Source organism: Convolutriloba macropyga, chromosome 2 (assembly GCF_964194025.1).
Source record: "Convolutriloba macropyga chromosome 2, txConMacr16.3, whole genome shotgun sequence".
In the NCBI taxonomy this organism is placed as follows: Eukaryota; Metazoa; Xenacoelomorpha; order Acoela; family Convolutidae; genus Convolutriloba; species Convolutriloba macropyga.
Window position 1 is genome coordinate 48,388,384 of NC_134469.1, and position 22,500 is coordinate 48,410,883.

The 22,500-nt window shown below is 37.2% G+C and overlaps 1 protein-coding gene across 4 annotated transcripts in view; it reads left to right on the forward strand.

The window, feature by feature from the left end:
* The window catches only part of LOC142358719 (uncharacterized), a 33,336-nt gene extending 17,805 nt beyond the window's left edge, over nt 1-15,531 (forward strand). For 3 of the 4 annotated variants that reach the window (XM_075410253.1, XM_075410252.1, XM_075410251.1), the window contains exons 3-8: nt 8,148-8,247; nt 9,179-9,544; nt 11,097-11,480; nt 13,486-13,818; nt 14,553-14,895; nt 15,171-15,530. In XM_075410253.1, coding sequence (XP_075266368.1) covers nt 8,148-8,247; nt 9,179-9,544; nt 11,097-11,480; nt 13,486-13,818; nt 14,553-14,710 — 1,341 coding nt within the window. In that variant the 3' untranslated portion in view covers nt 14,711-14,895; nt 15,171-15,530. Of the gene's footprint in view, nt 1-8,147; nt 8,248-9,178; nt 9,545-11,096; nt 11,481-13,485; nt 13,819-14,552; nt 14,896-15,170 lie in introns of all 4 variants that reach the window. The other variant, XM_075410255.1, reaches the window with a different exon arrangement.
* Nucleotides 15,532-22,500: the final 6,969 nt, after the last annotated feature.

The following is a 22,500-nucleotide window of genomic DNA, read 5'->3' on the forward strand; positions in this document are numbered from 1 at the left end:
GACTGATCTGTTAAATTTCATTTTGATACAAAACAAAATTGCCTCTGATTTTTTCAACATTTCGGACATTTGAATTCAATTACTGAAAGTTTTTTACTCATGCTGGAGATTACAAAAATGGTTGTCTAGATCCCAAACTAACAAACAAAGTTTTCATCTGCAGAACGCTGAACCCTGTAATGCATTGATCCTGTCATTTGTGGCCAAAACCGAGCAGAGAAGAGAAACTCAACACAAGCGGTGCTATCGTGGACCTACAGCTTACAAATATATCTGTTAGTATGTGACACCAAGACGCACTCCTAAAATTTAGGAGCTCAATGAGTCCTCAAAAATTATTGGATACTTCTTTTGCAGATAAGAAAGTAGGAATTCAACAGAACATTACTCCTGAAGAGAAAATGATAACGGCAGAAGATCTAAACGTTTGTCCGATATCGAAAACTTAGGCAACTTTGATTTCAATTTTGCAGCACATCAATTTTGAAAAACACATAAACCAACTCCGAGAAGGAGTTGGTAAACATATAATTTTTCTTACTTTTTAGAGACAATGAGGCAACGACACTGAGGCATATATAACAAGGCACTGAGGCATATATATATATAAATATATATATATATATATATATATATATATATATATATATAACAAAACCGGCAAGGTCTTTTTCTGAAATGATAGAATTTCTACAGTTCGAAAATCAAGCAATGTCTTCTCCAATTTCTACACAGATAACAAACAGTAAGAAGTGGGGAAATAACTTTGGAACGACCTTTTGAAAACAACCGAAAAGTTCACTTGTAACAAATGCAGTATCTATTTTTTCAATAGATGTGGAAGTAAGCCACACAATAACATACCAGTTCCTGTTTTGAACAGGAGATGTAACACCTGTGAGGGGAATTTTGCTGAATTGTGCATCAGTTAAACTCAGCTGAAGTTGGGTAAGTTTGCCCAACACAACCATTTCTGCAAAGAAAGAGCGAAGCAAGGTGGTCCAACATCTTCTGAAACAAAGAGGGAAATGTATTTTACACGGGAAAACTTGTTAACATATCAGTGATATCCGAATACATTCGAGTAAAAAACTACAAAACAAAAATGCAATTTGATACTGTTGCTGATAGTACCGTGATTTCATCATTCATCTGTAAAACTCAGTTAGATGGGAAGTATGACGGCTTGAGGCCTAGGAAAATCATTAACTGACGGTTCTCGAAGCACTAACATGTCATATTGAGAGGAATGGATGAATGTCTAGGAAAAAGAAACAACTAGCAGTTTTGCAGTCCGACCAAACAATTTGTGCTGCTTGGAAGAGACATACTACCCAAAGAAATGATCAGAACAGTGTTTGATGAGAGACTAGCCGCATTCAAACTGTAGAAAACACTGGAGACTCATACCAGGAGTACAGCCAATGTTCTGCAAGGTAGGAAAGTTAATTTTGCGCGTTAAAGACAGGGTCAATGAGAAACTTGAGTCGATTGTGCGACAGAAAATCCTTGATTCTATGCATCCTGGTGTTGTCACTAAAGCGTCACCAGTAGTTTGGCAGCGAAAGAATAATCGAGTTTTGAGACTGTGCGTGGAATTGACAGTTCAGAATAATGGCGAAGTTATGGGGAAGAGTTTTTGATATAAAAGAGGAGCAAACATTTTTGAAAGCATCTAAAATTTAATATATGCTAATCCATTTGTTTAGCCTTATAGTTTGATAAAAGAAGCAACCGTTACAGCAGACGCCTCAGAAATAGCAATCGGTGTGATCTTTTCATAAGAAGGACATCCGGTCATTTACGTCTTCGGGAAAGTTTCCAAAGCACAAAAGAACTAGTCCAATCTTGAGCGGGAGGTACTTGCATTAGTCTTTGTGGTCACAAGAGTGAAGCGATTCCTGCTCGAAAAGATGTTTATGCTACAGACTCGCTGCAATCTTTTCAATTATCTATTCGCACAATAAGAAGAAATTCCAAAACTAGCGTCAAAGGAATCAGGTGATAGGAAATAGCAATCCTGGGACTGAACTTCGAATTGAAATACACACTCTTAGAGCAGATTACCCATGCTGATGCTTTAAGCAGCCTGGACGCTGACACTTGAAATTACAGAGATTGTGTATTTTTGTCTAGAACAAAAACTAATTTGTAGAGCCGGAGAAATTGAATTGGTTGCTCCAAGCTGTCTTCAAAAAACTGAAAAAAGGCGACTCGAAAAAATGCCCTCAAGAAGAGGAAGAATTTAAACAGCAGAAGGATGATCTGACTATCCTCTGCGAAATCAATTTTCGTGTTGTTATATCTTTTGTTCCACCCAAACTATGACCTGTGGTGATAACGAAAACGGGAAATGCTTACGAAAACCAATCGGAAAAAATTTAAACATAAAAAGCAATCCCAATGTTAGTCTGTTGGACCAGCGTCAGTCAGGATGTTCTTTGACATGCCAGTAAATGTGAAAAAGTGCCAAAATACGGGCCTAACGTGGGGAAACTGGATCAACTTATGGAAAGACACCATATAGACCGGGGTTATTTCAAAAACCAGGGTTATATCATAGTGATAGCAGACGCGGAGTTAGTTTGATTATAAGCTAAGCATTACCTTCAGAAAAATTTCATTTCACAGACGTTGAAATAGTTTTTGAGTCAACCGTTTCAAGACTTGGGATATCATGTACGTTAGTATCAGACAATTTTCCCAAGTTTGTGAGCGATGGCCTAAAACATTGGTGTAATACAGTGGAGTTTAAGAAGTTGAAGTCACTCATCTACCAGCCAAGAGCAAAGAGAGATGCTGAACGAGCAGTCTAAACAGTGAAATTGGGCTACTCGAAGTGTGTCATTTGGTGCTTTCCTAAAACAAGCTCTGATGATACGTCAGGAAATTTCCAAGACGCGGGGCAAATTTCGGGTTAAACTACTGCTGAGACAGTAAGTAAGGCTTCCAGCGGTCACTGACTTTGATATATGTGATCAAGCAGTCCTCTTCAAAGAAACGAACAGATCACCAACAGTTGCAGTCGGCTTTATTATCCCACAAGGATTGAACATTTCATTCATCCAGCTGAATATTTCAAACAATGCAGGGCTGGATAGTGACAACCAAAAAGCACGGCTGGAACCTGTTGACATCAGGACTGAGTCTTTTGTTCCGCCATCTACTGATTTAAAATCTGAGAGCTTTGGGGATAACTTGGACATGGCGGCAACTAATTTTATTTAAGAAAGTTTTCTAATTTAAGGTAAGCATCCTTAAGGAAGCACGAGAACTTGAACTGACAAACGAAACAACCAAAAAGATTCCGAAAATTTGTCTCTACGAACTTTGTTAAAAAATGAGGAGGATGTGGTATATAAAAAAATAAAGAACTTAGGAGTTTGAAATGAAGCTTCTATATACCAACAGAATTTTTGACCGGACGTTGGTCAAGTGATATTGTTGAATAATGGCTGGTAATCGTTGCATTAAAAATGTTCAAACAACACATTTATCAATGTACACAATCAATAAGTTAAGGCAATTAGTTCGACCTACCAACCATTAGTCATGATCATAAACAAACTCGCCCATCCTCTTTGTAGTTGTCAATGACACGTTCTAATGGGGAACATTGTGTCAATTGCAAAAACTGCATTGGTACATGCCTTGTACGGCAGGGATAAAAATTTGTTTACAATGAAGGTGTATTCAATCGTGTCAGCTAATCTATATGTAGATGGGTCTGTAACTTTTTATATTTACATGGACCACAAATATTTGTGAATTTTTGTACAGTGAGGCACTTTGATTTCATTTATTAAAATATTCTAACTCTTGTTACTCGTGCTCGAGACCACGACACTAATAAGATTCTAATTTATTTGCTAGTAAAAAACACAAAAGTGCTGCTGGCAAAATCATGGCAAAAGTCCTGGAAAACGACTGTAAGTTAGAAATGTTTAGTGTTAATTAGTGAAAAAATTGCTCCAAATAACTGAAAAAAAAATTATAAGTTTTAATGAGCAGTCATTCAGGAAACATTATTCAGAAGGATTTTAGATGTTTGAGAAACACAGCTGAAGATAATAATAATTTGTATAAAAAAGTAAAAAAGCCGATGCAGAAAGTTAAAAACAAGCTTGTGTTTTCAGTTCTCAGCGAACGTTGGACATAATTCTCGCCGAATTTTGGTATAAAATGGTCATCCAATACCTTGATGGATAATTTTGATTCGCAAAATTATTGGAAACAATTTTTATAGTTAAAGGAAACTAAGTGTTGTTTGAGAGAGCATTTCAAAAAATGAAGTGTGACATTTTGTCAGATCAAAGAGCTATACTGAAGAAATAAACTTCTACTTTCAGTCAGCAAAAGTCTTCAATTAGTATCCACTTTCTCTGTTTTTTTATGAAATTTGTGATCCGGTAGAAAAAAAAACATTTAATGGGAAACATTTGTTTTAACTTGCAACACTTTTTTTGAAGTTGATCAAATGCGCTATTTTTCATCCCACACAAAACGATAAACACTTTCAGATTGAAAACTTAATTATCCCATTTGAAAAAGACTGCACCAGCACAACCATGTATTATCTAACATGTTTTATAAGCAAAATGTAAATCAAAACGCTCATGGAAAGTTTTTCAGCATTAGAGATGAACACTTGTTGTGCCTTTTTTATTCACAGTTACCAAACTGATTACATACTTGTTGTAGGAATCTTTTCATAAAACGTTCTTGTAAGTTTTCTTTTAAAGTAAACAAAGGATTGCAGAAGTATAATTGGAATTAATTAATTTTAGGGCTGTCTATTGAAATTTTATTTTATAATTTCAACAAGGAGGCTTGGTAATGTGCGATCGCACATGAGGTTCCGACCCAGCTCATCCACAATTTTGGCATAATCGTCTACGAAAAGAAAAACACATGGAAAAACCCAAAAATTCAAAAATAGTGTATGAACGAAAAAATAGCCTCCAAAGAAAATAACTCAGTTGAGAAAAAATGATGCACTAGATTGATGAGATATGCCAATATTGAGAAAGCGAGTTAAGACGAACAGCAAAGTCAAACCACAACAACAACAACAACAAACATTAATTACATCAGAAACTTTGTCCAATTTAAAAAACAAAAGTTAATAAGAAAGTCCACATTGCGTCACATAGAAATGAAACTAAACAAAATAACTTTGTATTCACCAGAAAAGATATGCGACGAGTTCATAATAAGGCTTGGTAACAATTGGACAAAAAAACAAAAACAGTAAAACTAAAAAAAATTTCGCTCATTTTTAAAAAAAAAAACAATTCATTTCAAAATAATGGAAACCATTAGAAATCAATTAAAATATCCCATAGGTTTACAAGTACAAATGCCTCTGTAAAAGGACATTAAGACGTGTCCATACTCAATTTTTTATGCGGTTAAGAAAGAGCAACAAAATGACAACAAACAATAATTCATTTAAAACTTGCCACAAAACGCAGTCGAAGCCGTAAAGCCATATTTTGGCCCTCAAATTTTGTTCGACTGCGCTTCCTTTGAACACAAATTTTTTAGTGTGTGACATCTCATTAATGTGAGGAGATAACAAGTAGACAAAATGAAAAAGGGCTAAATTATGTAACACCTTTTTTTTACGAAACAAAATTACTTCCAAAGTCATGAAAGCCATTAAAAGCAAAATGAAATAAATAGGTTCGTTTTTTGGCCTAAGGAAGACCTTGAGACCTGCAATTATCCAAAATATATCTGACTTCTACAAAACGAATGTCAAATATGCCAAAAATCAAAAAATAATTTACTTTTTTTGTGAAAAACACGTATCGAAGCCAATAATGCCATTACGAAATCTTTGCATAGATTTTGTGACACCAATCTCTTTTGAGACCTTCCCTTGACAACAATAATGTCATATTTAATCGCTAATTAACGAGACTAGGTAACAAATAGACAAAAGAGGGCCAAATTGCGAAATAAAAAAGAGCATTTTTTAATTTGGAAACATTTGTTTTCAAAATAATGAAAGCCATCAGCTATCTACTAATATCAGAATATCGACTCATCTATGTTTCTATGAAAAACCATTGAAAGCTGTTATTGTACAGGAAATGTCATACGACTAAAGAGAGAAACTAAAAACGACAGTTAAAGAGAAAATTGAAAAATTCATTTAATTTCTTCAAGAAAGTAAATTCGGAGCCATTAACACAATAATCTACGTTTTTCAGTATTTTAGTCAGTGACGAACTGTGTTTTGTTTGAACCTCAATAATATGTGAACTGTCAATAAGGTGATAATGTGACAAATCTAGAAAACGTGAAAAATTTGCAAATTTCTAAAAATAAAAAAAAATGTGAAATCTAGTAGTATCAAAAACCAGAAAACAATAACTTCAGGCGTAAAACCCCAATTGAGATTTAGTTTTAAATCAGTAGAAAGAAGAAGCGTTCTTTCTTTGCTGACACTAAGCTACAAAATGACCAGATTAAGAAAAAAATAGAGACAAAATTCAATAAGCCATTATTTATTAAGAAATCAAATTTTTTCAATAGTCAAAACGACCATAAGCTTTCAAACAAAAAGTAAATGCATTAGTATTGAGCTGATTAGTAAGCTAATTGGACCTATCATTACTTAGCTCTGATTTGATTTGTTCTGTTCTTTAATTAATATAAAATGATATTTTTTTTTAAAAAAAAAGACCGACTGATTACAATCCGAATTCTTTTCGGATTGTAACTGTCCGAGATTGGTCCAGAATTAGCCTTGCTAATGCTGTTTGTCATTTAAGAACACCTAATTTTTCGAATGTTTTAGATATAGATAATTTGTTTGTTAAGAAATCAAAAAAAATCTACGTTTTTGATAATCAACGAGTGAAGTTCGCAAAAAACGGCAAGGTTTTAATTACAGAGCACTCTCAACAGAAGTTGAAGTAGGAATAGCCCCTTTTGAGTCTACAAAGATTGTATTAGTGGTGCTTCGTTGTGTATCCGGCAAATTGAATCAAAGTGGACTAAAGTAGCCTATTTTTTGCTGTTTTTGATTAGAAAGGCTGAAATTTGAGAAATTTAGCCAGAATTTTGGACAAAAACTTTCAATGGAAATAATTGACAGTATTTTTTTGTCTCTAAAGATGAAATCAAAAACACTATTCTTCAAAATTTCACCAAACGTTTGCAAAATTGACGAAATTCTAGGCAAAAATTCCGGAAATTGTGAATAAAAGCAACGGATTTCACTCTACTTTTTTCAGAAGTTTAAACCTCGATAACTCCTTGTAAAAACTAAAATGAAAAAAAAAATTATATCCATATTCTCTGCTGGACGAATTTTCTAATGATACCAGTCTCAACTCTCTACAAAAAATATCGATAAGCGAAAATTGTCTGAACAAAAAAAACCCATTTGAGTATATAGTTCGTCCCCCCTCAATAGGGGTCGGAACAATGATTTAGTTGGAAGATAATTCACAAAGAAATTAAAAAATTCGTCAATTGTTGCTTTGCTCGAATTGATCTGTTTGTTAACTTTAAGCCTAATTGAATATCTTAAAATGTAATTGACGTGAAACTTCGAAAATCATTTGATTCCTATGTTTCTTGCGAAGTGAATGAATTTTCTGAGGGCTTACAAACAATATTAATTTTAGATAAATGCATGTTTGTGTAGAAATTCTTTTTGATGCTTGTTTCCTAGGTGTTGTTGTGATTGTTGACTAATAAAATGCTTCCTCACAGTGCAGCTGCTTTTTTAGTGTATGACTATAACAAACTTTATGTCCCATTTGGGTTGAACATTTCTCGAAAAACTGGGTATTTGAGAATTAGATAATCTTCTGGTGCAAAAGAGTGTGGTCTGTCAAATGATTTGGATGATTTGGACACGTGCGTTCTTTTTGTTGTACTGAACACACATTTTTTTCTTTCAATTCGCTCCCAGTACAGAGTAAAGGCTTTTCAAACATGGAAAAACTGACACAAGTCAGATTGATATAGTGCACTTTTAAGAATGTTAATTTATTTCTCTTTTATTCACCAATAAAATAAAAGTTAAACGTGTATATCGTTTTCAAGGGGGTAAACACTTTATACTTTTTGACTGTTTCTTTTTTTCATATCTATATATTCATCGCGTTTATTTTATCATTTTTCAGCTTCTGCAAAACTGTCCCCCACAGATTCGTCACTCAGGGGGGATTCTGTCGCCTCCGCCAGATAACAACAGCCTCACCACACACGCCAACTCCTCCTCAGGTACACACTACAAAAGTTCTTTCAGTTAAACATATACATAGTAGACGCGTAACAGGGTGTCTGTGTAACAGAACTGATAATTACTCAGCTGTGTCTGAATAAAACTCCAACACAGTTCCTATTCCTTAAAAGGGCATAGTGAAAGACAGCAGACTCTGCATTCGGAGGTCTATTCTCCGCTGTTGACTTTCTATAAGAGTATACAGTCTGATGTCATAGAAAAAGGTTTGTTGCTAGGCATTACAGCAGCAGTTACATTATTCGCTTCACCAGCAGACTAGGCCAGGTGTATTATTACTGAAGACAGTAACTGAAGTTTCATGTGACTCTCATGTAAAAAAGAGATAATATAACCATATACTTCCTAAGCAACTGTTTTTCAAAAAAAAAACAGTTTGAACTGAACAAATTGAACAGTTAACAAAAAACAATAATTATATATCAAGCAAAGCGCCATGTTGTTCCAAGGTTCTTTATTTTTGCGCTGAATCATATATGTTTTTATGGAACCCTAAAGATCCAGTCTTTTGCAATAATAATTCTTTTTTGGGTATTGCTGATTGCGGGAAAACAGTGTTAAGCCAGAGCTGGATTAATTTCAGCTCCCCTTTATATTATGATCCCCGCCATTTCAAACCGTTTTTTTTTCATGAACAGAATCGCTATTTTGTTGGTGATTTCGATTACCATATGCTTCTGAAAATTAAAGTAGTATCACCAAAATAGGTCATAGGCTATAAACGATGACCTGTAAAAACATGATAACGTGATGTTTCAATCAACGGTGTGAGGAGTGGAAACCTTTCCTCTCGACTATCACGCCACGTTTGCACAAATTTCATCTTTATTTTTCCTTCACCCAGCACATCGCCGCAACCAATATCATGCAAAATTAGCACGATAAAAAGAAGACGTTGATCAATTTCTGTAGGTTTGAAGACCTCAGCATCACCACCAAGTGAGACCACACTGCTGCCTAGCAACAACAGCATCTCAAACCCACCACCGCCACCCCCACCACAGCCTGTTCTACCTCAAGTACCAGCTCTACCCCAACCAACAACCAATAACTCCACCAACTCAGGAGGAGGCCCTGGACCTGGTCTACTCCCAACACCCGCCTCAATGCTACTCTGTCCCCAAGTGGGGGGCGCCCCAGTTGGGCCAGGTGCCCTCATCCAAACCCCGGCATCTCTTCATATCGGTGGTCTGGCGGCCTGCACCCTGAGGTCATCCTCTCCGTCATCAAATGGGGCAGCCAACTCCAGCTTCTCAACTGCCAGACTTAATGCGTCAAGTCAGTCTCAATCTTTTAGCTGCTATTTTTCCAAAAGAATTCATTAAATTCGTTTTCACGCTCGAGAATTATTCATGGGATAAGTTATTCGAAAATTTTGGATTCTAATTCGGTGCCCACAAAAAAACTGGCTGTGTGTATATATGTATGTATGTATGTATGTATGTATGTATGTATGTATGTATGTATGTATGTATGTATGTATGTATGTATGTATGTATGTATGTATGTATGTATGTATGTATGTATGTATGTATGTATGTATGTATGTATGTATGTATGTATGTATGTATGTATGTATGTATGTATGTATGTATGTATGTATGTATGTATGTATGTATGTATGTATGTATGTATGTATGTATGTATGTATGTATGTATGTATGTATGTATGTATGTATGTATGTATGTATGTATGTATGTATGTATGTATGTATGTATGTATGTATGTATGTATGTATGTATGTATGTATGTATGTATGTATGTATGTATGTATGTATGTATGTATGTATGTATGTATGTATGTATGTATGTATGTATGTATGTATGTATGTATGTATGTATGTATGTATGTATGTATGTATGTATGTATGTATGTATGTATGTATGTATGTATGTATGTATGTATGTATGTATGTATGTATGTATGTATGTATGTATGTATGTATGTATGTATGTATGTATGTATGTATGTATGTATGTATGTATGTATGTATGTATGTATGTATGTATGTATGTATGTATGTATGTATGTATGTATGTATGTATGTATGTATGTATGTATGTATGTATGTATGTATGTATGTATGTATGTATGTATGTATGTATGTATGTATGTATGTATGTATGTATGTATGTATGTATGTATGTATGTATGTATGTATGTATGTATGTATGTATGTATGTATGTATGTATGTGTGTATGTATACATGTATGTATGTATGTATGTATGTAAGTATTTATGTCTGTATTTTTGTCTGTATGTTTGTTTATGTATGTATGTATGTAGATAGAGTGGTGATTCAGGATTACACTTGATTTTAGGGCAATGTAAAAACGTATTTGGGGAGAACAGTGGAACAAATTGGTGTCACTGTGAATCTTTAACAAGTTTTTAAAGAAGTTTCAAATCGAAAACTATAGAAGTTTCATCTTGAAGTTTTTTTAGGCTACGCACGTCGGGGCGAGCTGTTATATTATGCTGGTTTTACCTTTTTCCAATTGTTTAAATATGGAATTTAGAGAACCTCCTCTTTCGTAGTTTTAAAACTGCCTCGAGTTTTTAATCTCCCGAGTAAGCTTTTTGTTGGGTACAGCACAGAGTAATCCCAGTTTTCCCGAATTTTGACAGAATTTGGGAGCATGCCAATCAACAGCTAAAATTCTTTTAGCAGAAAAATGCCATGTCTTTAAAAATCAATTATTAATCGGAAGTATTTAGCTTGTCTGAACCTCCATGGTTTTCAAAGATCTTATTTAGAGACTAAATTTTTCTTTTACTAAAAGTTTTTATATTGTTTCCAATACTGAGATGTTTTTGTTTGCAACAGGTCTCACAGGTGCTCCCTGTGTCTTGCCAGACACGTCATCATTGGCATCTCTCGGTGGGCCACCAGCAACACCCTCTGTGGGAGCTGGGGGTGCTCTCCAGATGTCCATGACCCCGGCACCCCATGCTCAGCAACCTAATTTGGCTCTGCAGCTGGCAACCAGTCACCAGCTAAACCCTAACCAGGCAACCCTCCAACCACTCTTTGCTCCACAGCCAGTTCCTGGGAACGGACAGACTGCATTTTTGGTACCGGGAACCCCGGGTGGGGCTAGTGGTGGAGCTGCAGTGGGTGCTGCTCTGAACATTCCGAACTCAAACCCGCTAGTGGACCAGCTGCTAGTCAATGCCGCACAAGCATATCACACACAACTTGCCCTCAACAGTTAGTTGGTCATGCTTTTACAATAAAAACTCCAAATTTTGTCAAGAAATATTAAGTTATTTATTCTTGTACATGATTCCGTGGTGGACGTGTGGATAACAGGTGGCGCAATGGCAGGTAAAACTGCCATGGAAGAGGACAAGATTTTGAGGTACAGAGAATAGTTTTCTTGCAAGATTTGTTTTTAGTCTGGCGCCAAAAATTAACCGAATTTCTGAATTAAAATTCATTGCATTCACCGATAAAGATGCATGAATTTCGAGGATAGAATTTCTCATCCGAAATTGATGGATTCTGTACTTTATTTTTATAATTGTACTTTAAATTGATCCATCCGGATCTTGTTGCAATCATTGAAATTTATTTACATGTTGGAATCTCACTCGTGTAATACTTGATCACGTGATATTTACCAACTAAAAAGTTTAGAGCCCCGCCTGGAAGGATTATCTTACCAGTTTAATCAGACAAGATCAAATGGATTCAAGTCACGAAGTTTATATACATGAATCGTCAAAAAAATGCACTTAGAGTCAATATTCGGTTCAAACTGATGAATCTGGGTAGCTACAATTAGAGTGAGATTACTGATGTAAAATCTTCTCAGCAAGTATTGAGTGAATATGATACCACTGGAATTGAGAACGAATTTCTAGAGAAGTGCAAAAGGTACCCCGTGCAAATGGTGATACCATAGTATTTATGGTATCACCTGCCAATGATTTCTGTAAAATTTGTTGAAACAAACCACATTTGGTAGCTCTTACCCCTAAAATTAATCATGGAGCTCTTATAAGAGTTATATCTTCACTTTTTCTCACTGATTTTTTGAGCCCGTTGTCATCCCCAATTTCAAATCACCGTGTTCATATGTTATTCAGATCTCTATCTGCCGTACATCTCTAAAATCTATTGTGAGATATCATTTAGCTATTCTCTCATTTTTGAGAAGTTAATTCTTTTACTTAGTTAAAAACGCTTGTAATTCCAGCTGCGAAACTTCATAACCCAACATTTACGTGTATTAATTCAGGTCCCAGGAATTGTAAGGTCATGGCCGGGAAATGTCAACTTTTGGTCAAGTCTGATCGTGACTGTACAAGCCTTAACCTGTGCTGAATAAATTTTACACATTGACAGTTGGATAGATTTTCTGCAAAATAAACTGATATCAAACTTTTAGTAACGTAAAGAAGTTTCTAAGTCTTGCCAAATGTAAAAGGTGACATAATCAGAGCTGTGATCCAGTATTGATGGAAACCTTGCGTTTCCGGTCTATATGAGAATGAAGTTTTTGGTGTTCAGCCAGGACATGAAATAATGCTCTCATGTATATTAGAAAACACAGTTATTTGTAGACACTTGTGTTATTGATTAAAAATTTATTTCGAATCATCAAAACCTCTCTTGATTTAAGTTTTACTGCCTTTGCTTTTACCTAAATTTTTGCCATGAGAATCTTGATAAAAAGTTGCTGGTAAATTATCGAGATAAACGTTGAAGGTTTGAGTTTCGAAGAAATTAGAGTGAAGGAACAAAACAACGTCAAGGTGGATTACACAACTTTCCTTTATAAAAAAGGTAACTTTCAGAAAGTAAGTACGAATTTTTGTGCAAGTACAAATTGTTCAGACAGACAAAATTAGGCTTGTGGATTATGCTTCCAGAAGAGTGATACTGGAGTAAATAAAAATCTGTTTTTCAGCGAGTGTTATCCAGAGAATCAAAAGCTACAGTTTGGCTCCTGCTCTGTGGAGTGGTATTTTTTGAGGGGATTTCGTATGTCGTGTTTTTTGTTTTAAAAATTTGTTTGGCGCGGGAACACTATTTTTCGGCATTAATGAGATCTATGCTCTGGTTCAAATGTTCTTACTTTATTGAGAAAAATCATTGATTTCAGCTGATGCAGCTTGCAATTATTTTTTTAAATTAAAGAAATACTGTTTTTTATAAACAGATCAATTCCAAAACTTCATTGCAATAAACAGCTGTTTTGCTATTATAGGCGGTGCAGCAGCTGGGCTGTTACTTCCCAGTGCCACACCTGCCCCAACTCCCACCCCTCACACCCTCTCAACTCTAGAAGCACTTCAGCTGGCTGCTCTGGGAGGTCTCCTGCCCCTCTCGGCCGCTTCTTCTCTGTCTTGTGGTGGCTCTGTACCTTCCAAGAACAAACACGAGAAGCAGCGAGAGGGCCCGGAGGGGGCCAATTTGTTCATCTACCACTTGCCTGCCGACTTCACAGACGACGACCTTGTTCAAACATTCTCGCCCTTCGGCAAACTCATCAGTGCCAAAGTGTTCATCGACAAGAACACCAACCTCAGCAAATGCTTCGGTAACAATTAATCAACTTTATATATTGGTTACGGGACTCCGCTTGAAGTTACTGAGAACTTCTGGAATTTATACAGAGCCATGCAGTGGTTCGAGATGAAAAGCGAGTCACGCAACCTTTGAAAATGCTGAAAATTCATGAAAGTCAACTTCGGCCTTTCGGAAAGTTAAAACCTAAACGAGCATCTTTTTAGTTATGATACTATTTGATTATGTCATGAGCAAATCTCAGTCGTACAATCTATTCTGTTAAAAGTTATCTATGAACTGTAGTTTACTCTACGCCAGAGCTGCAGGCTTGAAATATATTTTGGGTCGCTCGATAACTTAAAAACCACTGGTTAACGACTAGAGCCGGCAACCACTGGTTCGGCACTTGAAGCTGCGGCTCGAAACTTCAAACACTAAAGATGCTCTAGCACAGTATAAAAACACAATGATAACTTGTCAAATGATAGCAAATTTATCGAACTTTGTGCAGTTGATACGTGACTATCGATGCTTGCTTCAGAAATTCAGAACGTCAGAAGACGTTTCCACAAAAAACTCATTATTGGACAAAGACTGTAACAGGAAATTCAAGGTACTCGAACAGAACAACTTCGGTAAAAAGACCGAAGGAACTTTTATTTGGGCGTCCTGCCATAAAAAAGTTAGGAGTTGGGTCTGTCCTAACCTTAGCCTTATTTTGTACACGGTGAATAATACTTTGAGTCGTAATTTGCTATGGTGTAGGGTTCGTGAGTTACGAGACGCCCCTTCAAGCGGAAGAAGCCATCAGAGCCATGAATGGTTGTCAGATCTCAAACAAAAGACTCAAAGTTCAACACAAGAAGATCAAATCCACAGCTGGAAGTCCCTCCTCTGCCAACAGTGGAGACAAACCATACTAGCCTGCTACACTGTTCTAAAACACCCAACCCGTATCAATTTCTCTAACCCACCCCCCTCTCTGCTATAAGTGTATATATTAGGACCAAAAACATCTGCAACATCAACTAATAACCAGAGGAGTGACAATTTCACTGCAGCTGACATTTGGCACAGCGTCTCAACCGCGCCAATTTGTTGAAGTCAGGTTAGTTTTTTCTCTAAATTTTGTCACTAAAATTCATAAATTTTATCATTTATTTTTTCATTAAATTCATATAATCACCTATATTATAAGCTTTTAGAAATTTTGAAAGTTTGGCGTCGCCATTTAAATACAAAACGAAAATACATCTTCTAATAACACGAGGTATTGATTTTTGTAACAATGACTTGATGTTAATTGCGACTGTGTTTGTGTGTTATACATGTAACATCATAATGTTAGATGTGACTTTGATGTGTGTTTGTTGTTCTGTTTAGAAGTGTGTCATTTATGTTGGTTGCCATCTGAGTGTCACGACATTAGTGTTATCTCTCTCTCTCTCTGTGTGTGTGTGAGTGTGAGTGTAGTACCTTCACCACATCCGAAAACCACATCTATCATAGTTCAATGCAACAAACGATATAGCAAGCAAAATACCCGACAAGAAAAGCATCTATATCATACACGATACACAGCTCTAAATGAATTGATCAACATTGAAACTAAGAAAAGATCTCCTGTTTAAATGTTTAGATGTTGCTATGTTCAAACCACGCCACATGACAGTTTACCCAATGCTAAAACGCCCAATGTGCCAAAATACCCAACGGCATAATGTCCAGGTTACTCTTTGATCTGTTGCATAACCAATCCCGATTACAATGTTAACAGTCTAACTTAAGTAGTATTATGTTAGTCTTGATGATAATTTCAACAATAGGGCGAAAAAATTGTTTATATGTTGGTTATTTTGGTACATTGGGTACGTTTTTTGGTACATTCGTAATTTTGGCATTGGGTATTTTGTACTGACACCTTTGAAACCAACAACTGTTTAAATTTACTGGCATATATCTTTGGGTTTCTGAAAGTACTCATTAGCGCAAAATTACGCAGGAATGTCACTCTCATTCATCACAATTAACCTGAAATAATGAATAAACCTTTAATCTTTAAATCCAGCATAGCCAATATTTGATATGAAGCTGATCAGCATAATATGCAAACGATTTCAAAAATTATATGTTTCATGTTTCATGCGAGCAATCTTTATGGGTGTTGATGAGTGCGGGCACCTGTAAACCTTCAATATCGAAATTTTTGGCTTCCACTCGAAAAACGCCTTGAGATGAATTATGAATGACTGGCAAATGCTTCGAACCAGAACGGAATTTTGAAATTCTGGAAACGAGGCAAATTCTTCTATGGTTTTATGTCATGTTCCAAGCTTTGTGTGCAATAAGTGTCGGAAAGCTCTGCTAAATTGCGTTAAATTTTAAAACTGTAGATCTCAAGCAAATTTGCGTATCAGTAGAAACATTAAACAATCTTCTTCGCCTTTTTGCTGTCATTTATTTCAGCGGAAGAAAAGATTGATGATTTAAATACAACAATGTTTAATGTTTGTATCTCTTTTAATCTGTAATAATAAATCAAGGATTGCAAGCTAATTTAACTCTATGAAGCTTCACTTTTCATCTCAAGGAGAACGGTATCATAAAACTGTCATATTCAGTTTACTATCATACGTTTCCTTAACCTGACCATCATTTATGAGTCAACATATATAACGTGACCAATCTTAGCTGCAGTGGTGGTACCGCGTGAAAATTTCTCTTACAAAAAAGTGTCAATCTTCTACCAAAATGAGCAAAGCTGCTCACAAAAAAACAGTCCTAAATTAGGGGAACACTGAGAAAAAAGGGGCAGCTGAGAACAGGCCGCTGTGGCCTAATCATAGTCCGCTGCAATTACTCAGAAACCAAAAATATTTAACATTATTAATATTGCTATTATTATTATTAGTATTATTATAATTATTATTATTATTATTATTATTATTATTATTATTATTATTATTATTATTATTATTATTATTATTATTATTATTATTATTATTATTATTATTATTATTATTATAATTATTATTATTATTATTATTATTATTATTATTATTATTATTATTATTATTATTATTATTAATATTATTATTATTATTATTATTATTATTATTATTATTATTATTACTATTATTATTATTATTATTATTATTATTATCATTATTATTATTATTGTGGTACTTAGTTCCTTCGAGCTTGACTAAGTAACTTAATATCGTACAGAGAGAAGATTAACGCACAACTTGAATTCACGTTTACTTTAGGCAGACTGCAATTGACCATTTCATGGTTAGTCTGTTAGTGCGTAGATACCTGTCAGTTTGAACACTATGAACAATCGCGCGGCGATTGCAATGGTTAACAAAACATGATGAATTACATACTGCATATGATAATATTAATTTACTGCTTCAAAGATAATAGTTTAGAGTATACGTGGTTACTCGTGTACCACATTTCCCCTCGGGGAGAAAACAAAGTTTTTAAAGTTTGTTTATAGTTCGAGAGGGTCAAGTTCTCTCTCTTCTTCGGCCTGCTGGAACGGCAGGGTATCGTCCATCGATTGTACCGGTTCGTGTTGTGGCAGTGCGCTATCATGGTCCCCTTCCTGGGGGGAGCGTGGGGGGCCGGCTGGTTGTGTGTCCTCCTTCGATGCTTGCGGGACATGTTGTGTTGTGGTCGGTGGTTGATGGCTGGCAACTCCAGTGAATTTCTTTTTCGGGGAGTCTACTTCCGAGGTCTCTGTATCGTACTCTGTTTGGGGACAGGTGCTGTGGCCGTACTTTTCGGGCTTCTTAGTGGTTCTTTTACTTCTTCTTGTAGGTTTCTTTGCTGTCCCAATCTCCTGTACGTCTAGGTCCTCCTGTGGATCATAGTCTGGATCCTCGCTATTGTCTAGTGTGTCCTGTCTTTGTGCTTGCGTTTCGTAGTCCTCGTCTTCGAATGGGGAATCAGGCGGCGTTTGCGTTCGTTGGCTTTTTGCCTCGGTCTTTCCCTTCTTGGGTGATTGGATGAATTTCCTCTTTGGGGGAATCTTAGTGCGGTTCACTTTCAGTAGGTTGGCGAGGTTGGGGTTTGTTGGTGAATCATTGGATCTCATTCTGATTGTTTTCTCGCCTTTGAGTTTTGCACACTGATCTTTTTGGTGCACGTTCATCTGTCTTTGAATTTTACCGTGGTGGTTGATTACGGTCTTTCGAGCTGCGAATTGTATGAGTGGGATCTGCGGTTGGGCTGGTGTACCGAAGCGTGCGACTTCCGATTTGTGCAGCACTGTATCGTCTTGGCCGGGGTACTTGATCGTCATGGTGGAGCCTGACGTTTTCACCAGTGCCGCTCCTTCAGGAATGGCTTCGTAGAGTCCTTGCAGCTGTTTCTTGCTTCGGGTGGCGGCGAGGGTCTTCCTGGCTAGTTTCAACTCTTTGCTGTTTTCGGCGAGGGGTTGTAGCGATGTCTGTGGTGTCATACGAAAGGTGCGGGGGATTTCGCCTTTGTCGTTTAGCGCCGCAGATAGCATTCGCTGCTTTGATTGTTTAACTTCTTCGTCGCTGTCCAGCGTCTCTTGTATCCAGCGTTCGTCTGAGATAAGCTCGTCGTTGCCCATAATGTTGTCATCTAAATAATCAGACTTAATGTTTGGCCATTTCAAGTTTCGACTATCCGCACATGAGGTTAAGTTAGTTATTGGTGTGTTTACTGGGCGACCGAAGTGAGCTTCGAAAGGGGAAATATTGGTCGCTTTTTTGCGACATATTCTTAATTCCTGTGAGATTTGTCTTAGTGATTGTTTTATGTTGAAAGGGCGCTGATTTGGATCTAGTTTAATACAACCTAGGCGGCGTTTTACTGTTTGTATGAGTCTTTCAACTAAACCTATCGATCGGTGATCGTTTGCTGGGGCGAATATTATCTTGATATTATTTCTATTGCAGAATTCTTTGATTATATTTCCTGTTTGGCATCTAGCCTGGTCCATTCGTATGGATCTAGGACCCCTTGGATAGCAATGTACTTTGTTAGGAAGTGTTCTTTGTTTGTTGCATTTGCGTTGTTGTATAATTTAAGCGTAGGGAATTTTGAAAATCTATCAATGCATGCAAGGAAGTATACTTCTCTTCCTTGACCGTCTAGTATTGGGCCCCCGAAGTCTAATTGTATTTCTTCGTTCGGTTCGACGCAAGGTTTTAATGGTGACCATTTTGTTTTTGGTATTATGCTTTTAAGGTTCTTACCAAATTCGGTGCATGGGCGGCACGTTTTTGATTTGTTGATAAGATCTCTGTTTATGAACGGCCACCATAATCTGTGAGCGAGTTCGGTCATCCCCCAAGCGCCTGGGTGGGTTGCGTGCAGGACGTCTATCACTGCTTCTTTCATTGCGTTCGGGATGGTTAGCCGATTGTCCAGGAGGATGCATCCGTCATTCACACTGAGTTGTTTCCAATGGATGTGGATTTGTCTGCTTACTGCCTTGCATCTTTGTTCGTCTCCTAGTGTTATGCAGTCTCTTATCTCCCTTAGGACTGCGTCTCTGTTCGTCATGGCCGCAATTAGTGTTGAACTGAAGACGTCTCTTATTGCTTTATCTAGTTGTGTGTCTATTTTGGTGGGGCGATCTTCTTTGTCTGGGCTGAGGTAGGTCGAGAAAGAGATTGGATTCTTAGCTGGTGATGTAGGTGGGGTTTGTTGGATTGTTTTCTGATTTCTATCCATTTCGAAATTAGAGTCGGAAATAGGTAGTGACTTATCTGTAGCTGAGTTATTTGGCAAATGCGCTTTTGCAATGGTGTGCTGTGTGACTTTTTGTGAGGTTGCGTCATCTATCGTCATATGGTTTTCTATATTTGGTAAATCTTTGTTTCTGCGTAGGCTGTAATTGTGCAACTTTTGCAAAGTTTGTGGTTTTGTCTTGTGACTTTGTGCTCTAGGCACTTTGATTTTGGAATCGTCCTGCGATTGCAGGGGTAATTTTCTTGGGCGGCCTCTTTGTCGCTTAATTTTTGGCTTTGTAGTGATTGCTTCGGAATCGTTGGACGATTCCAGCTTGTCTGTTTTTCGTGGCCTCCCGCGTTCTCTTATTGCATATATGGTTTGCTTAATTGCGTCTATTTGCGCGATCACAAAGTCCTCATCGTATCGGCTTATAGGCTTAGCTTTGTTATTCGGGTTTCTTGAAATGTAATCTCTTAGTCCCATCTTTGATCCTGGTATGTGTTCAATTTGGAAGTGGAATGGGATTAACCTATCACACCAACGTGTTAGTCTACTTTGATGGGCTTTCGTAGATCTCTCTTTCAATATGGATAAGAGTGCTCTATGATCTGTTTGTACTGTAAAGTAATGGCCGTAGAGGTAATGTTTAAAATGTTCGAGTGCCCACAATACACCTAAGAGTTCTAATTCATTTATGCTATATTTTTCTTCGGCTTTATTTAGAAAACGTTATGCATATGCTATTGTCTCCCACCCTACGTTCGATTCTTGTTCTAGCACGGCTCCGAGTCCGGAGCGTGATGCGTCTGTTCTGACTCTCGTTTTTCGGGTGGAATCGTAGTGCGTATTTTCTGTTATGTTTTTTATGTGTAATTTTATATTTTCGAATGCTGTTTGGTGTTTATGTTCCCACTTGTATTTGTTGTCTTTTTTCAGTAGGTCTCTGAAAACTCTACACTGTATTGCTAGATTTGGGACAAATTTGGTTAGGTGGTGGACGCTTCCGAGGAACGATTTTAGTTGCTTGCATGTGTTCGGGGCTTTTAGGTTTTGAATGGCCTCGGTTTTACTGACGAGTGGCTTTATTCCGTTTTGATTGATTTCGAATCCTAGCCATTCTATCTTATTTTTTGCGAAGTGGCATTTTTCTAAATTTATGCTGAGGTTTTCTTTGTCGAGTTTTTGTAGGCATTTGAAGACTTTTTCCTTATGAGTTTTAATTCCTCCGCCGGAGACTATAATTATGTCGTCCAAGAAACTATATGTGTCTCTAAGACCTTTTAATGTGCTGTCGATGGCTTTTTGGAATTCTGCCGGCATATCAGTTAGGCCGTAAAAACCTGTTATGAATCGGTACGTTCCGGTGGCTTGGCCGCCTACTATATTAAAATTGCATTGTTTTGCTGTTGCTTCGTCTAGCGGTAGTTGGCTGTATGCGTACCGTAAGTCGATTGTTGAAAAAAGTACCTCGCCTTCGTGCGACGATTCCGGTGTTGATTGGGCAATGTTGTCCATCAGGCAATCTATGTTTTGCATCTGATATTTGTTTTTGTGAATGGCTTTGTTTATGACTTTAGAGTCCATGGCTAGTTTTATCGTTTTGTCTCTTTTGACTTTTATTACAATTGGCGATATGAAGTTTTTGTCGCTGCATTTTTCCAGTTTTATTATGTTGCCATTCTCTTCTAATTTTTTGAGTTCCTGTTCAACTTGGTTTTGTAAGTGTATTGGTACTCTTCGGCCTCGTTGGTGAATAGGGGTGCAGTTTGTTTTAAATTTGGATTTTACTGTGTGATTTACTGATCGTCCTATCCGTTTTATGAGACCGGGGAATTGTTTGGCTATTAATTGTTTTAAGTTTTGGTTATCCAGATTTTCTATCATCGCAACATTCTTACCTTCCGCTTTTGGGGATGTTTGTTGGTTGACTTGGATGCCTAGTTCTTGGAAGAGGTCTCTGCCTATTAGTGCTCTATGGTTGTTAGGAACCACGATGAGCTCGGCTCTTCCTGCGTTCCGCCCATTGCATTGAACGTCACAGTACACGGTTCCCTTGTTCTTGATTGGGGTGTTCGTGAAGCTTCTTAGGTTGGTTGGATTCGTCTTACGACTCCACCAACTATTTTTGTCTCGCTCCTCAATCTCGTGGGCCATCCGCTCTGTGATTAAGCTGTTGGAGCTTCCGGAGTCGACCATTACCCAATATTTGTTGTTCCCGAATGTCACGTTTAGTTTGGTGGGGGTTGTTGATCCTTCCGTTGGGGAGACTAGGTTTACACTGTAGTCTTCTTCTGAGTCCTCTCTTATGCTCTCTATTTCATTATTTAGGGAGACCATGTTTATGTTGTCTTCGTGTTGTGTATTGTGTATTTCTTCGATTTCGTTAATGTTTCTATTGTTGTTTCTGTTTAGGTTTGAGCGGCATACCTTGGCAAGATGGTTGGGCTTATTGCATCTTCTGCATGTTTGGCCTAGTGCTTGACAATTGGCTCTGTGGTCTTGTGTCCAGGGTTGTCCGCAGTTCCTACAATTGTGTTGCACCTGTTGTCTGGTTGACGGGGTGTTGTTGTTGTTGTTGCCTCTGGACTGTGTGAATGTGCCTCTGGGCTGGCTATAGTTGCCTCTAAAGTTTCCTCGGTACCTTGAGCTGGTGATTGCTAGGACGGGCTCCGATCGTCCTACTATTGATACCATTGATGGGTCTGTTGTTGATTTTGCCTGTATGGCTAGTTGGCTTCGTGCGCCTAATTCAATACTGATGGCTAATTCTAGTGCCTTTTCTGGATCCAGTGTTACCTTCAGGAGTTCTTTTTGTATTTCTGGATCATTCATCATGTTGGCTGTGAAGATGTCTCTTAGCAATCCGTCTTCTAGAGCTCCTAGTTGGCAGAATTCCGCTAGGGATCGTAGAGCCGAATGGAACTGTTCCATGGTTTCACCTTTTTGTTGACGTCTGGTTAGCAACAGGTACCGATCAAAGGTGACATTCCTTGGT